Below are 17,130 nucleotides of genomic sequence, written 5' to 3' on the forward strand. Positions count from 1 at the left end.
AAACCGGATTTAATCAGATGCTATGAAGCTAGGGTTAGGACAAATGAGCAATTAACCAAGTGAGAAGAGATTTGTGTCTTTCTGATTGGTTGAAGGTAAAAATCATGATGTCATTGACAGACTGCATTTAAACTGAGAATACTGAAATGTTCTCAGTATTGCTCTGATCCATGTTTGGAAAGAGGATACCTGCAAACTATTGCCACCATGTAACCTTTAAGATGTCTGGTTGTAACTTTACAACTCAGAACTTTTATCTTCAATAAACTATACTTATCTGAAAGCCAAAAGAAGCATCTTGCGACTTCTCTTTTCCTTTTTTTTCTTTTACGCCTTTAAATTCAACATTTAAATTCAACAGGTATTCCCAAGACATGCCCTATAATTTGGTCAGTTAGGTAACTTGTACATCATATCCCTAGTCAAAAGACTCTGTATTTTGTCATGTTGGCACAGACAGCTTGGTTTAATAGCATTTGTCTTTTAAAATCAAGTTTAATCAAGGTTCAAAAATATAATTTGCTTATAAGTGGGCTTAAATCTTGTCAAACCATTAACTTTTTTTTTTCCCCCACTTGTGCTTGCTTGGCTTTTTGACATTAATTATATGATGTACAAACAAAAATGATACAGGGTCATTCATGGATCCTGCAGGTTACAAAAAGGCCCTATTAAACTACATATATACATACAGATTTTGATAGGCTTTATATCTTGTAGTACAGAATGTTCTTTCAAGGTTTACCTTAACTGGATAAGAAATGGTCTGGATATACATCAAATTAAACATCACATACTTACCGATGAAACACATTCAACTCTGCTGGAGATCTCACAAACAGAACCATGTAATTATATGGGTACAGGCACTGAATTAATCTCTCAAAGATTATAATCATCAGCATACTGGCACGACATTGAAGAATTGAATACCTTCGCTAGTGGTTCATGATTAAAAATTTTTGTTTATGAGACTATCAATGGTAGACCAGAATACTTCAAAAGGGAAATTGCTACCATATTGCAGCTCTAAGCAATCAATCTTGCTGTTAATCAAACAAAATGAAATAATAAATCATTCTTACTTCAACAATGACCTTTGTAACAGCTCCAGATTATATTTTGGGTAAATGTTAGTTGCTCCTTCAGAGAGATCATTTTCTTAAGCAGATCACAATGTATCTTGAAAATCTGCTGCAACACTAGCTACTGTTTGTCATTTGTTATTTATTATAGGATATTGCCAAAAAAAAAAAAAATACAAAATTGATCAAATAATTTTGTTACACAGAAATTTTGGCCAGTAACCGAAGATTGCCAAATATAATCTGCACTAAAATAAAGAAAGAATGGCCAAGTTATTTTTGTCTCTAAAAGCTGTGGTATAACTTTTACTTTAAAAATTAAAATTGAAGATATTACAGCCTTCCCTCATTAAATGCCACATGTGGCAATGTGTAATATGTACTTTCCAAGAACAATCATCAAAGACCATCTCATGTATGGAATGTTGGCTTTCCCAATATAACCTTTTTAACCACATTTGTTCAATATACATGTGTCTCAGACAAATAAAACAGAGGCCTATAGAGGTGAAAAAACATACTAATCATTGGTGGACCCTGTGACAGGCTGACAAGTGGATAGAGGCCCAGAGACAGACTGCAGTTCAAAAAAAATATACTTTTATTATAAATAAACACAAAATGAAAGGGCACAAGGGCCAAAACAAAGGGATTTAAACAACAAAAAAAGCAAAACTTACAAAATAAAGGTTTCCAGGCTGGGCAAGGCCTTCACTGGATGAGAAAAACCACAAAAAAAACTGGCAAACCAAAAACCCACCAACTTGCTTCCTCAGCTCCCTCCTCTCAATGGGAAGCAGAGGCCTCCTTTTATGTCAGGTGGCTGGGCGCTGATTGATCATTAATTATGCTAATCAACTAATCAACCCCAGCCACCTGAACACAGTAAACCCAGGCAGGTAGGGGAATTTAACCCCATCCCTGCCAATTTATAAAGGGCAGAGCTTTGCTCTGCCACAGACCCGTTGAGAAAAATCATGTAAGAAAGAAACCATGTAAATCTTTGACAGGAAAAATAAAAACTGTAAACAAAATACTTTAAACTGAACACCATAGGAAGTAACAGGTATTCCAAATACTACTACAAGGAATAGGATAGGTCTAGAAGTTTATGTATTTAATGTAAAACTATACAATAGACAAATGTTTTGGATAGTGCCTTCTTCAGGAGTACAGTGAATATTTACTTCTTGTGAAGAGTGGACTTTCCAATGTCGTCAGTAAATCATCCATAATTTTACATTGTTATAATTCAGTGATCTGTCATTACCTGTAATAACTCAAATTGGACCAGGAAGATTTCTAGGACATACTTGAGGGTTTGCAAACTTTACATGCCCTTTGAATGGGCCAGTCTTAAGGTCTTTTTTTTTTCTTCTCTGTAATGTTGCTCACCCGCCCAGAAAGTAAATGGATAGCTTCTTAGAAAAGTAACTTACTACCAAGTTGAAGACACCCCTCACAAATCAGCTCCTGGTTATTGTTGTTTTCTACAGTGCTAAACCATTTTTCTTTTGGTCAAGATTACAAGGAAATTATAGTATATTTTTACATAGACCCTATCTCCCCTATCAATTTTTTAACAATATTCTGTGAATTGATGCTCAAACTGGTTTCTCTTTGTTTATTCAACATTAAACAGATTCACCCAAATAGAGTAGCTGACAGAGAGAGAGAGAAAGTGAGTACAAAAGTACATTTGTAAAGGCATAAGCCAGAAACATCAGGCAACTGCCCAGGTTCACCAGTGTTCTAATCAAAAGTAAAGGGTTATCTGTGCAGAGTCTAAAACTAATGAGGTATGTCTACTTCCAGGAATTTCTAAAGGACCAAGTGTCACCTGAAAACCATCTTATGTATAAAGATTGATCACTTCTTTAAAACACAGGGTAACTGTTTATTACCGAGACTGGTGGGATGAGATCCAACCGAGAAAGGAAAAAAGTATAGCGATATTGCTCCCCCCATTATTTGGTAGTGCAATTTTACAAAGCAATCATCAAAACATCATTCAAAGTGCTGTTTGCAAAACCACAGGAATGTCCTACAGATATATAGGGACCAATGCAAGTAATTACAGGTAGTAACAGGTTACTGGCTTGTAACAATGCAAAACTGGAATCCACACAGCTAATGGAAATATTCTCAAGACAACTGCTAATTTTACACGGACATTACATTTCCTGTCTCCGAGTCTGAAGCTCAATTTTTCTTTTCTGTATCAAACCACATCAGCTAATTACAGATTGCTAACAAAACAGCACGACTGCAAAAGAACACTTCCCGCAAGAAATGACAAGTGTGGTAGTGACATAAATACTAAGTGACCGGCGTAAAGAAAACAGCAAAATCTTTGAAAGCTGGTCTTACAGTCCTCTATTATGCAGCCAGTGTTCTGATAAAAGGGTCATCTTTTCTGTAATGTGCATACCAAAGGAGAACACAACCCCCAACTATTTAAAAGTTGATCCTATGTTCGATCCTCAATTATCAAACCTTCCCTCAAGCTATTCCACCTACACAAATCAATAAATCAATAAAAGCTTGCGATTTCTGAATTCCTCGCAAAATCTGAGTAATTAGAAAAACAACTAAATGGTTAACCTGGATGCATGTGTGTGACATACGTCACATGAATGAACCAATTTCACATTAAGGAAAGGTCTTGTCGACATTACCTTAAAGCAACATATGCCCAGGTGGCATTCATTAAGACCTTCATTAAAATAAATCTTTATGTCAAGATAAACACAGATCTGTCTCAATTCATGACACTGGAGCTATACTATGCTCTTGGCTTTTTAAATAAGCCTAGTAAATATTTTCAAATGCATCAATCCCATTTATTTTTTATTATTGTTATTTTGCAGGAAAAGCAATAAATGCTCTCTTGCAATATCAAAATGCCTTAAAATATTAAGATGTAGGAAAACAGCGATTGAACCATGTCAGAAAGATGAAATGCCATAATTTCCTATAACTGGGTTTCTTCTGGGTCAAGATGAAGACATATGAACCTCCACACATATAGCCCTGAACTAAAGAAATGATCGTGGGGGGCTTCATAGTGTTATTATTGGGAAGCTGTACACAGAATTGCGTGTACAAAGGAATGTTGTGATCTAGCGATGACTAGACTATGGTGTTTTCTGGAGGTGAGAAAAGAGGACCAGATGGCTGCACTGCAGATGTCTGATACTAGGACCTTTTTTAAGCTGGCTCAGGAGGTAGATATTCCCCCTGATCGAGTGTGCTTTGAACGTCTGCTTTCAAGGACATAGCAGGTCGTTATGCACTGTCAGCCAGTTTGCGATTGTTTGTTTGGATACACAGTGTGTGCTCCATAAAGGACACAAAGTTGACCTGTTGGTCTGCATATCTTGGTCCTGAATATATGCACATCCATGAGATGGTCTTTGTTGCCATGCCCTTATAGCAAAATTCCCTGAGATACAGAAGGCTTGAAGGGATTTTAAAAATGAGTGCAAGTCACAGGTCTCCAATCCTGGTCCTGGAGAGTCGGTGTCCCTCCTAGTTTTTGTTCCAACTGTTCCCTAAATTACTTATTTGGATCAGTTAAGCTTCTAATAAGTAATTTAGGGTACAGTTGGAACAAAAACCAGGAGGGACACAGACCCCCCAGGACCAGGATTGGAGACCCCTGTTGTAAGTGATTGTCTTGGCACCACCTGCTGAATTCTTCCCATTTCTTAGAGTAGCATGAGCGAGTGAATTTTCTTTCAGGAAGTTAGTACAGTTAGTAGACTGTTTGAGAGAACTCTGTGCTCCAGTTTCCTCCTTTTAATTAACCAGGAAATTGAGAGCCCATCGATCGCCAGCGCCCCTTCTAGTGGTAACTTGAGTTTTTGGTGTTCCCAGTCTTTACTGATGTTTGAAATATTTACTTCAGCTTTGTTGCACCTCATTATTATGCTCACAGGTTTCCTTTTGCGTTTCAGACTAACCCCCTTCCGAGCACGTCTTAAAGAATAAATGCTAGTGCAGGGTAGGTACGGAAAACACACAACATAATGTAGAGAAAACTAACAAGTAACAAGTTAAAATAATGAATTAATACATATAAATTATGTGTTTGTTAATTGTATTACAACAAAAAAGTTATTCTCTTAGTTACATAGTTGAATGTAGCATGTAAAATACACTATTTCACTGGACCCGTACCTATAACATAGTGTATATATACATATGTATATATATATATTTAATAATATACGATATATATATAATATATATATATATACTAATATATATATAAAATTGCATACAATTCACGTCGAGGGGTTTTGTGGAAAAAACACACGTGTAAGATTCTAACAAATGTTATTAGTTAATCAATACTGTTATGACAAGATTGATCTAATCGGAAATGTCGTTTTTGTCGCCTGCTTTTACAAAATAATATTTCGAAATCGTTTTTTTTACATGAGTTGTAGAAAAAAAAAATAGTACTACAATTATTGTTCAGAATGACCTTTACGGCACAAATCTATCGCTGTGTTTTTAATCACGATCGCAAAAAAAATCGAAACAAAAAAAAATTGAGACAAACGTGTTTATCCTATGTCTATAATATAACGTTGGTGAAAACAAAATGTAACAGGTGACGGTGACTGTAACCTGACAAAGACATTAATTTGTATTATTACCTTTAATTCAGGATGAACTGTTTTATTTGGCATACCGGTATATATATATCTATTTTATATATATATATATCTATTTTAGAGATTTTACGTACCTGACAACATACAAAATAAACTATAAAGCTATCAGGAAAATGAATGAAAGTGAGACATGAAAATGAAATTGCGTTTCTACTGGTTGCATTAATTACATGTGCCCACAGTTGTTTTCTGGGAATGCTGCTGCTAGGTACAGCAAATTGAACAGAGTACTTCATTAAAATAGGAAAAAAAATGATAACCTCTTTGTTTTTCTCTCGGTTTAGATTATGTTTTTTACATACAGTATCTTTATCTACCATTGACCATCCTGAATAGACATCAGATTGCAAGAGGCTAGTACTTATTTATCAAGTTTCATGTGCTGTCACCCAGTCCCAGACCCAAATCTCCTCCGACTATTTTTTAAAATGTTATGTTGGCCATGGTGTGTAAACACCCACATTTCTTTTGCACTATGGTTTATATTTTGTTAAATCCAGATGCATACCAATGTATTTGAATTCTATAAACTTTATTAATATGTAGAACGAAGGCGACCCCTATTAGTTTCTCTTGATTTCCAAACCCTTTCTCTTGATTTTGCTACTCCTTTCTCCCTCCCACTTTCCATGGATTGGCCAGCGCTAATCTCGCCAGCAGGCAGTGTTTGCTCTTGGGACACAAGGTCATTTCTTCCAGTACATTTCAAGCAGTCAAAACACTTAACAAAAAACGCAAAGCAAAAGCAAACTAGGTGTTAGCCTACTTACGAAAAAAACAAACACCATTTCACATTCCCTATGAAAATCAGCTATTTAATTTTTGAAGTAGCACAAAAACCTAGCAACATGGCAGTGTGGTTGAGTCACCCATGGCTGTCAGAATAGTGTTTATTTTGGCATGTGGCCACTTGAGTCACACCAAAGTCATTTGGTGAATAAATGCAATCAAAAGCTACAGATAGCACAGTTAAATTCTCACAGATTACTAGAATTTGTAAAGTTTAGAAATGGCTAGGTAGAATACCTATATTAGGAAAGTTGATCGAAAAGTTAAGGGAATATTCTACTGTTCTTTGTTTCAATTTAAAACAAAAGTAACATGTTTCATTAAATGAAATTCCTATATATCATCTTGACTTTTTAACACGCACATTGAGGTTATTTAATTGTTACATCTGCAAAGAAACTAATAATTATTTAGTAATTTCATGCAGTTCAATTTACAAAATACCTACTACAAGAACTAAATTGAATCTCACTGATGAATTCATTGTCTCCACAAAAACTAAGCGTTCATTGAAATTATTAGAGCTGTAAAGGTTATAATATGTAAATGATAAAATAAAAATCTTAAGCAGCATAGTATTTTAATAAATGTAAAAATGTACTATGTTTACACTTAAAATTAAAACATGCAGTCTACACAGACTATTCAAATGTCTTAAATGTTGATTTACAGTGTTAGAAATTATAATTACAAATGTAATCTGCTCTCCTATACCGAGGTATTTGTATAAATTGATTAAGGTACAAACTGAAAAATGCATCTACTTGACTAATTTCTTATAGTGGTGGTTAGTCCCTTTTTGCGTCTCATTAGCACATAAACTTCCAAGACTGTCAAGCTTTAGATGGGGAGGGAAACAAATCCTATAGACTTTGCAGGTGTTAAGATCTTACAAACCACAAATGAGTCAAGCAAAAAAACACATGATTTAAGGTTGATTATGTGAGTGTTCAAGTTGATTGTGGACATGTTGGTATTGTTCTGTTGGTACTGTACTCATATAGGCAGAGCAGGATACTGTACACATGGTAAATACATACTGTAGACATGATAAATATACAATTTAAAAAAAAAAATTGCTATCAGGGAAGATTAATAGGGAAGGTTTGTCTTATTTCTTGTTTGGGGAAAAAAATACAACATTATGACTAACTGATAAAAGTAAATTAATTTAAGTCAGAAATGCAAGCTGCCATGAAAGTTTCCAAAAAAAAGCCTCTAAATATTCATATTTCACACTTCTTTTGGATTATCAAGGACAGTTGTTACCATAAGAAAGTTATCAAGGTCACACAACTGAAACAGGAAACACACCCATTAGCCTGCTGCATTAGTTGCTGAGCTGGCAGCATAACCTCTTCCATTATGCAAGTTAAAAAGCGCATGATATAAAGCACCAATGTTTTCTTAAAGTTCAACACAGTTTTATCCATTCTGCAAGTTCTTGAGTGCGATAAAGAAAGAGACTGAGACTTTGTTTTTGGTACTAGGCAGCTGACTGACGTGGGTGCAGAGCAGTGCTCTGCAGCTGCTCATGCTGTAGGCTGACGCAAGCACACTTCCACACAGTGGCCATCACTTTTCTATTGTTTTCAGTGACATGCAACTGCATGAGTCTTGATCGGGATAATGTCCCAAAGTCAGAAGAAAATGTGGTCTTATTTACATTTTTTTGAAATTATATTTGTTTTTGTTTTTTTTGTTTGTTTTTTTTTTAAAATCAGGTGCTAATGCGAACAAGCCGGTTAGTAAGCAGAAGAAAAAAAGACACAAAGACTGATGATGAAAACCATGGAAAAAGAAACATTTACCAGGTACTTCTGTATCTGTCAGTGAAACATGACTGTATCCAGTACTATTGTCCCTCATCTCTCCCAAGCAGTAAATTCATACACAAACAACACACTTCCCTTTTAACTCACAGCTTAATCAAATATCACTTTATTAAACATAAGATCTGAAATCTTAAATGACAGTAAAGTGCCAACAAATGTCTGGTCAGCATTGTACACTAAATTTGTGGCAATATTTTGACATTATGTATGTCTTAAAGTACAATGGCACTTCAGTTGCGGGTGTACACAAATAATTGGTCTGTCTCTAGTAATACTTTAGTAATATTTTAAATTTAGCCTTTGATTCAGTCTTTGGATAGAAAATGTTGGGGGTGGGGGGTGGGGGGGGGTGACAGGTTGACAAGGGGGTGAAAACAAAGTAGCCATACAGCTACTACACATTATTGATTCATTGGACAGTTGTTACTGTGACGTTTACCATAGCCGATTATTACTAATTAATAGTACAGTATTGTACTATTAAATACTGTAGTTTTCGTTATTCAGACTGAACAGAGGATGGTTGTGGAGAAGAGACCAGAATAATATTCTGTAATAACACTAAGGAGATGCGTTTCAAAACAAAGGAAAGTTGAGTGAGAAAGACGGGTCTGTAGCTGTAAACATGTTTTGACTTTGAATAGGCAGCTCTCAGCAGTATTATTGTCATTGCTCACACTCTGGCATCTCTTTCTGTATAAACTAAGCTCATAAGGGTCTATATTTTTTTAGAGGACCCTACAAAACTACAACTGTGACACAAGTATTCTTTAAGAAATTAAATATCATGAATTGCTTGATGTTGTGGTTCAATTAGTTTAACATATGCTGTGAAAGTAGGATTGGTTTGAGGTTATTGCAACAATATTATGCACTAAAGTTGTTTTACTGTAAAGCCAAAATACATGGAAGTAACTGTATAATGGAACACAATGCTAAAATACATTTGAGCACCAAAACAAACAAGTTAAATATGTATGTAAATTATATGCAAGAGGAGGACAAAAAATCTAATCAAGTTATGCAGGAATAAAATATACCATCTGCTTAGTGAGCCTGCAGTTTTTGAAACAGGTTATATTAAGGATGTTTACAACTATAGAACTGCATTAAACCCATTTAACTATAGGTAATTGAAGAGTCACTAAATTACACTCATGATCAGCATCATTCACTCAGAAGTTGTAGTTCTAAAACCAATGTTTGTTCAGCAATCGAGGCTTGGGCTACACATTTACTGTATGAAACTACATTTGAGCCGATTGTGGATTTGTAACCAGTGGCGTACATAACATCGTAGCAGCCATAGCATTTTATATATATTTTAAAAATATGAAGTGATGAGTAAGTAACAGTATGAAAGGAGGACAAGAAAATTATGGTACTGAAGTTGCAACTGATAATTTCCCTAAAAGAATATCTAACAGATAACTTTCCTATTAATACTAGTGATCACCAAGTGAAGCGGTTTATAATAGATCATGGATCTGTTTTTTTATTTTTAACCATTCCTGTCACTGTTGCAGAGAGATACTTTTTCATAACTTAAGCAGATTAAAACATACATCAGAAGTTCCATGTGTCAAGAAAAACTATCAGGACATGATTGTGGATGACTTTGCTGCCGTGAAAAGGCAACTTACTTCAAGCGTTCCTCCTCTTTCTTCCGAAGACACATGTCCCTTTGGACCACCTGAAGTACATGGCCAGCTTCATCTTCAGTCAGACTTGAAAGATCCAACTTCCTTCCCATTGTTCTGGCAGGTTCTCCACACAGGCCTTCAATCAACTCTCACCAAGGGACATCTAAAAGAGAAGGAAACAAAATTATACTGAGGACAATTCCAGTAGGACTGTACATAACCCTGCACTACCAGCAGAGAACAACAACGTAGCTGTATTCGCGTTATTTTAACTTGTATCATGATCATTATTGATTGCTATTAACTGTTATTATTTCCCATTACAGGAGGGAAATGCTTCAGTGCATGACATTAAAAAAATGACATCCAAGTATTTTACAAATAGTGAAAAGTTGGCTAAAATAACCCTCCTGTAAAATTATAAAGTCTGATTCTGGCCCTTTGGTAAATCATTCTCCAGATAAATATGAGATTCTGTGGTCAAAGAAATGTTTGATTGGGGTCTCTTCACTGATCTAAATTCTGGCATTAAAATAATTTCATATTTTTACAGACTGAAATACACAATGGATTTACGTCTGTTGGATGTTTGATTCTTTGAAAACTTGGTCCATTAATTATTTAAACTGGTCGGATTTAGATCTACAACCGTTTTGATAATTATCAAGATCAGCAATGAGACTGGTGCCGTCATTTGATTATCCGTTAGAGAAGGCAAGTTAATGCCAATGTCCCTTTGAGGCAAATGTCAAAGGAGGACAGTTGTAATTATTTGACATTTTTCTTTTGTAAGGGGAAGACCTTTAATGAGATGGTCTATAAAATATGGAAGAAGAAACCTATGTGAAAAACAGTACCACTGTTATTGACAATTTAATCCAAAATATATTACAACAGAAACCCAAAAAAAAGAATACAGCAAAAAATTAATTAAAAAAAAAATAATAAAAAATACCTCATTATTGTAGCTATATAACATCACTGTGTTTATATAGCCCTGCAAATATGAAGTCAGTACCTAAAATGGTCTTAGATATGAGGCTATGAATGTGTCAGAAGAAGGTTTGTTTTACTTGTATGACACTCATGCATGAACTTTACCTAGACAACATACTGTTGCAATATAGAATGTATTATTAGTGGATTTTGATATTCCTGCCAAAAATGTTCAGGTTTTTTTTTTTTTTTTCATACGTGAAAAGATACATAATAAAAGGCTTGCAAATACTTATGGCTTTACAGTATTTTTTTCTGTTTTGTTTATTGTGTATGAAGCCAATGTCAAAGCATTAGGTATTTATTATCCGGAATTTAAAATGCCACATGACTACAATAGGACAGATCAAAGTGAAGAATGTGTGAAGAATAAAAAGGTATAAAACTGATACATGTTTATGAATATACATTGTATAGATTATAGTATTTGGCCAAACCTGTTTGGAATATGTCTCACAGCATCTTTGAAGTTTGAGAGGTTTAAAGTCCTGCATTCAGGCAAGATGCCAGTCTTGTAAAATTTCCATTGTAAACAAAAGGACACTTTGATCAAAAAGACCCCCACTGATGTTCTTGAATTCAAAGAGACTTCCAGCTGCAAACACAAGCTAGTTCATTTGTAAATAGTATCTAATGACGTGTGAAATGAATCCATCGTTTGAACAGCTCTGGAATTCTTAAATCTTTAAATATATTAATGCATTTTTTAAAAATGTTTTAGATATTTTGAATTATGATAAAATATATTTTATGAATACACTTAACTACAGCACACCCTCGCTATAAACAAACCTGCTGGGGTCCAAGTCTTTTGTTTGTTATATTGATGGGTTCGTTATAGCGAAAGGACAATCAAAATGAATGATTTTGGGAGTAAGTTAAAGTAGACAAGATTGTATACAAGTAAAATGACATGTACCTGTTCAATCTCATGTATGCAGTATTCTGCCTTTGCTTTATCCTATTTGTTAAAGAATTAAAACACAAAGCTTTGTTATAAAGAAGGCTGTTATAGCGAGGGTGTACCATTAAAAATAAAACTGTTAATAGAATTCCTACCTTAACCTACTTAATTTTGTATGGTACCACTGAAATAAACAGAAGTCATTTTACTTCTATTTTTGAATGTTACAATCAAGCACTGTTAGAAATAATACCTATTAAGTTAATGGGGAATATCGTCTAAAATATTAATTAGCTATATGCAACAAACAAAAAAAGGATATATATTAACAAGTGTGGTTTACTTAATTTACCTAGATAATTAATATTAAGATAAAATATCTGCCACAAACGTTATATTTTACCAGAGGAGTTTCCTTAACAAAGAAGTCAGCACATCACTTGGATAATAAACCGTTGAAATAGCAGTGGGGATGCTCAGTAACGAGATAGAACAACCACAAAACAAAGAGCTACAGTAGTTGGGTTGCATAACTCACACAAGCGCCCTTCATGGGGATGCTTAAATATCAGTACTCATGTGGATTACTCCCTCTTTTTTTAAACAATAGTGGTCTGCATTTGTGCTTACAGTCTTTGTCATTTTGGTCCTCATGTGGACCTGCCATTTATATGAATCCCTGCTTTCAATAAAACAGCAGTTCTCAAACTTCGCTGCACTGCGACCCCCTTCTAGCAATAAAAATGACTACATGACCCCGCTTCCCTGTTACATGATCAGTAAAACATGCATTGTAAGACAATATCAACAAAACTAATATATAGCCATTGGTTATTTTTAATTCACAATACAAAAAAGCAAGATTTTTTTTTTTTTTCTGTGATAGTAACACAAGGGCAGCTCCTTGATCCAGCTTTCGACTTAGTGAGAGAAAAGACAGATGTATCTCATCCTTGGAGTGGCGTGTTAAGAATATTTAAGCGATCAAAAATATCTGCAAGGTAAGCTAGCAAAGCAAGCCATTTTGCATCTATAAACATTTGCATCTATAAACATTTTTTTATTTTTTTTACTGTTCATCTGGTCCTTGTTGTCGCCACTTCTTTTGCTGCACTGTCACTTGACTGTCCTTCATTACTCCAGATTCCAACTTTTCTTCAGAACTGTACATTTTTTGCTATTGATGCAAAACAACTTTTTGAACTCACTTCACAACAAAAATCCCTGAAGTTGGATTGAACACTACAAAAGTGCACTCCAATGATTGCCCGACATGCAAGTTGGTTGGTAGGTAACCAGTTCAGAATGTTCAGACAAAGGCGGTAGAGTGAAGGAGTCACCCAGAGTAACATTTAGTGTAAAAAGTGGCAATAATTAATAATAGAATGCGCCTGTTTCTTAAACATTATATATATATAATATATATATGCACATATTTTTTTTTTCCCCCTCAAAAAGATAGGTATCAATTATTGGCACCCCTAAAGATTCTTATAAATAAAATCAAACAAAATTAAATCTGCATTAACATACTACTTTAAGTACATCTCAGTCTTAAGGAACTGCATTGTGGCTTTCTGTGGCTTCCTGTTTCACTGTGGTATAAAAATGAGATAACACGCATATAAAATCCATTTGTCATCCATTGTTGTTGACCTACATAAAATCAGGTAATGGGTACAAAAAAATAGCTAAAGACCTAAATATACCACTTACCACTATTAGGGCAATAATTAGGAAGTTCAAAACCAGTGGAACAGTGGTAAATCTGCCTGGTAGAGAACGCAAGTGCATCTTGCTCCCATGCACAGCGAGGAAGAATCCAAGGGTCATAGTTGGAGAATTACAGAACTTGGTTGCATCTTGGGGTCACCAAGTCTCTTAGACACCATCTCCATGCCAATAGCCTATTTGGAAGGGTTGCCAGAAAAAAGCCTTTATTGAGAGCAACCAACAAATGTAAGCGCCTGGAGTTCCTGCTAAACGGCATTGGCACTTGGATTGGAACCAGGTGCTATGGTCAGATGAAACGCAAATGGAGCTCTTTGGCCACGCACACCAGCCGTGGATTTGGCGTCGAAAGAAAGATGCGTATGCAGAAAAGAACCTCATACCTGCTGTAAAATATGGTGGTGGATCTTTGATGTTGTGGGGCTGTTTTGCTTCCACTGGTCCTGGGGCCCTTGTTAATGTCAACGGCATCATGAACTCTACCAAGTACCACGACATTTTAGCCAAAAACTTGGTTGCCTTTGCCAGAAGGCAGAAACTTGGCTGCAAGTGGATCTTCCGGCAAGACAAGACCCCAAGCACACATCAAAATCCACAAAGAAATGGTTAAGTGACCACGAAATCAACATTTTGCAATGGCCATCTCAGTCTCTGGACTTGAATCCCATTGAAAACCTGTGGTTTGAACTGAAGAGGGCAGTCCATAAGCGCAGACCAAAGGATATCAAGGATCTGGAAAGATTCTGTATGGAGGAATGGTCTAAGATCCCTTCCAATATGTTCTCCAATCTCATAAAATTATAGAAAAAGGCTCAGTGCCGTTATCCTTGCAAGGGGAGGGTGGACAAAGTTCTGAAAACATATATATATGATAGCATAGGTATGTGGGAAACTGCTTTTTTACTCAAATGCTGCTTTGCGGATAACTTGAGAGTAATCCAGATAAGTCAACATATAGTAGCGTGTTCTAGTTACTTGTATTAGTATTCACAATCAATACAGCTATTCACAGTAAGATTGAGAGCAGTCGATTGTGAGTGAACAGCAGTCTCCAGGTATGTATGTGATCATGGCAGAAGTCAACTGAGGTTTAACATTCTTATTATTATTTTTTTTTTTTTCAAAAAGACAACATTCCATGAATATAAATGTTTCAAATGTACAAAACTGTTTAACAGACAATATATTTCAGTTCCATGAATATCAAAGTACTTTAATGCATGTAAGCTGACTGAATAACTCATATAAAGCATGGTGGAGATCCTCCTGTGAAGGTAGCAAAGAAATTGATATCTAAACATAAAAAGACCAGCAAGCCAAATAGCATAAAACACAATCTTTCTGGCGTCAGATACAAAGTATGCGTGTGTGGGATGGGATGGGATGGGGGGGGGGGGTAAAGATGAGCTGATTCAAAACATCCAGAATAAGTAAATGTCAGAAAGTATGGAAATGCATGAGAGTATGGGATTACTGTTTTAGTTTGTACAGTGCACAAGGTACAATTCAGTCAAAGAACTAATATCTAACAGAAACAAGCATAATAAAGTTGTCGTCCCCCTCCAGGTATAACTGGAGTAATTTGCATTTTGTTTTTAAATTCTTTAGTTGAATCTCAAACAGATGACATTTTAAATAGGACTCAAATAATCAATTACATACTTTATGTTTCCACTTATGAGCCCAGTGTGCACAATACATTTTTTTCTATGAAAAAATCTATGAAAAAAGAAATTCAGGTGTGAGCTGCATGAAAATATCATTCAAGACCAAGTTATGCAACTGTTTTCAAGGACACGTATTCACCCACTGTGTGTATGGTTCTGGGTGTTTGAACCTGATCTACTAATTCAGTACAAAAAAAAGCACAAAAACTAGCAATAAATAATTATACAAGCAATAAATAAATACCATTACAAACATGACATCCCAAATAGTCCATTAAGACAGATACAATGAATCAATTATAATAACATTAAGGACAGGAAATTTTGCTTTAAAATCAATGTATTCACATAGTTGTTTTGGCACCGATGTCTTCCCCCCAAAAAAGTTACCTCTTATAAATCAAAATCTAATTAAATTGCTGTTATAATTCAAACCCTCTGTATTGTCTGTGAATATGGCCTGCCTACTTCCTTTATTTGTCCTATGTTGTTTTGCTGCCTTTGCTCATCTTCTAAATTATGTTGGAGAATTCAAATTGTATAACAAAAAAAAAATACATAAAAACAAACATTTACCATGAGATTTCAGTTTTGTAAATACTGGCTACATTTACAAGAGGTTACATTCTCTAATTGTTGCTCTATTATTTCTGAGAAAAATCCCATGACCCTGTCCATTTTTTATTTTGACAACTAACTTCTAAGTTCAGTGGCAGTGGAAGTCATTTTATGGTAATTAAGGGGGGTGGGAGGCTATGCTGATATTTCACAAAGCATTCACCTTAAGAACATACCAATAATTAATAAATGTGCCTTGCATTAAAAGGGTATTTACAACTACTTTATAAGATTTTAGAATATTACAGAAACGTTCCAATTTGACTTACCTAACGGTGGCCACCCAGATTTACAGCAGATGTACATTAACTAGAGTGCATCTCCGTTTTTTTAATATGTTCAAGGATGGTTAAATGTAATTATTTGTTAAATGTTTCTATTAAGGTTATAAGAGAATTGATTTTATTTAAATATTTGTAAAAAATCAGTGAGATTCAATGCTATGACCTTAAAGACTATAAGATAAGGGTTTATTGCTTGATCTAAATGGAGCGCTCATGTATAATGCTAGAATTATAATGCACTTATACGTATAACAAAAAGGTGTTCCTCTCTACACATCCATAAAGCTAAAAGCCCATTAGTACTGTAGAATACAGATCTATCAGGAGTAAGTGTTAGCTTAAAACAAAATTACTGAAATTTCAGTAGAAGATCGGCATAGAATTGCATTTCTGCATAAAAAGGAAAAACAAGGTGTGGTATCCGAAGCATAATAAACAAGTACAGAGAAACAACATCTGTAACTGACAAACCCAGGAACCAAAAAGCTGTCTATCAAGGCTGAGCAATACTTGAAGATAACATCTTTAAGGAACAGAAAGATGACAAGCGTTGAATTGACAACAGAACTGGCAGAAGGCTCAGGTGTCGTTGTCCATCCATTGCAGTACGAAGGTCACTCTTGAAATCAGAACTTAAAAGATGTGCTGTTAAGAAAGGGGATCAAGGCTAAAAGGCTAAAATATGCACAATAACTCTGAAATTGGGCTAAGGAACAATGGTCAAAGGTGCTTTGGACAAACAAGTCAAAATCATTTGGTTCTAATCTAAGACAGTACGTGAGACGGCGGACAACTGAAACTAATAATAAGAGCCTTGCTTGAAGCCAACAATTCAGCATGCAGGAGGTTCAATTCAAGTTTGGGGATGCATATCCTCAAGTGACATTGGAAAA

The 17,130-nt window shown here is 35.1% G+C and overlaps 1 protein-coding gene across 2 annotated transcripts in view; it reads right to left on the bottom strand.

Annotated features, from left to right (window-relative positions):
• LOC121313068 (rab effector MyRIP-like) overlaps positions 1–17,130 on the bottom strand; it is a 187,260-nt gene that overhangs the window by 155,294 nt on the left and 14,836 nt on the right. For both annotated transcript variants that reach the window (XM_041245207.1, XM_041245206.1), the window contains exon 2: positions 10,038–10,200. In XM_041245207.1, the coding sequence (XP_041101141.1) occupies positions 10,038–10,147 (110 nt within the window). In that variant the 5' untranslated portion in view covers positions 10,148–10,200. The remainder of the gene's footprint in view (positions 1–10,037; positions 10,201–17,130) is intronic.

Source organism: Polyodon spathula, chromosome 3, assembly GCF_017654505.1.
Source record: "Polyodon spathula isolate WHYD16114869_AA chromosome 3, ASM1765450v1, whole genome shotgun sequence".
Taxonomy (NCBI): Eukaryota; Metazoa; Chordata; class Actinopteri; order Acipenseriformes; family Polyodontidae; genus Polyodon; species Polyodon spathula.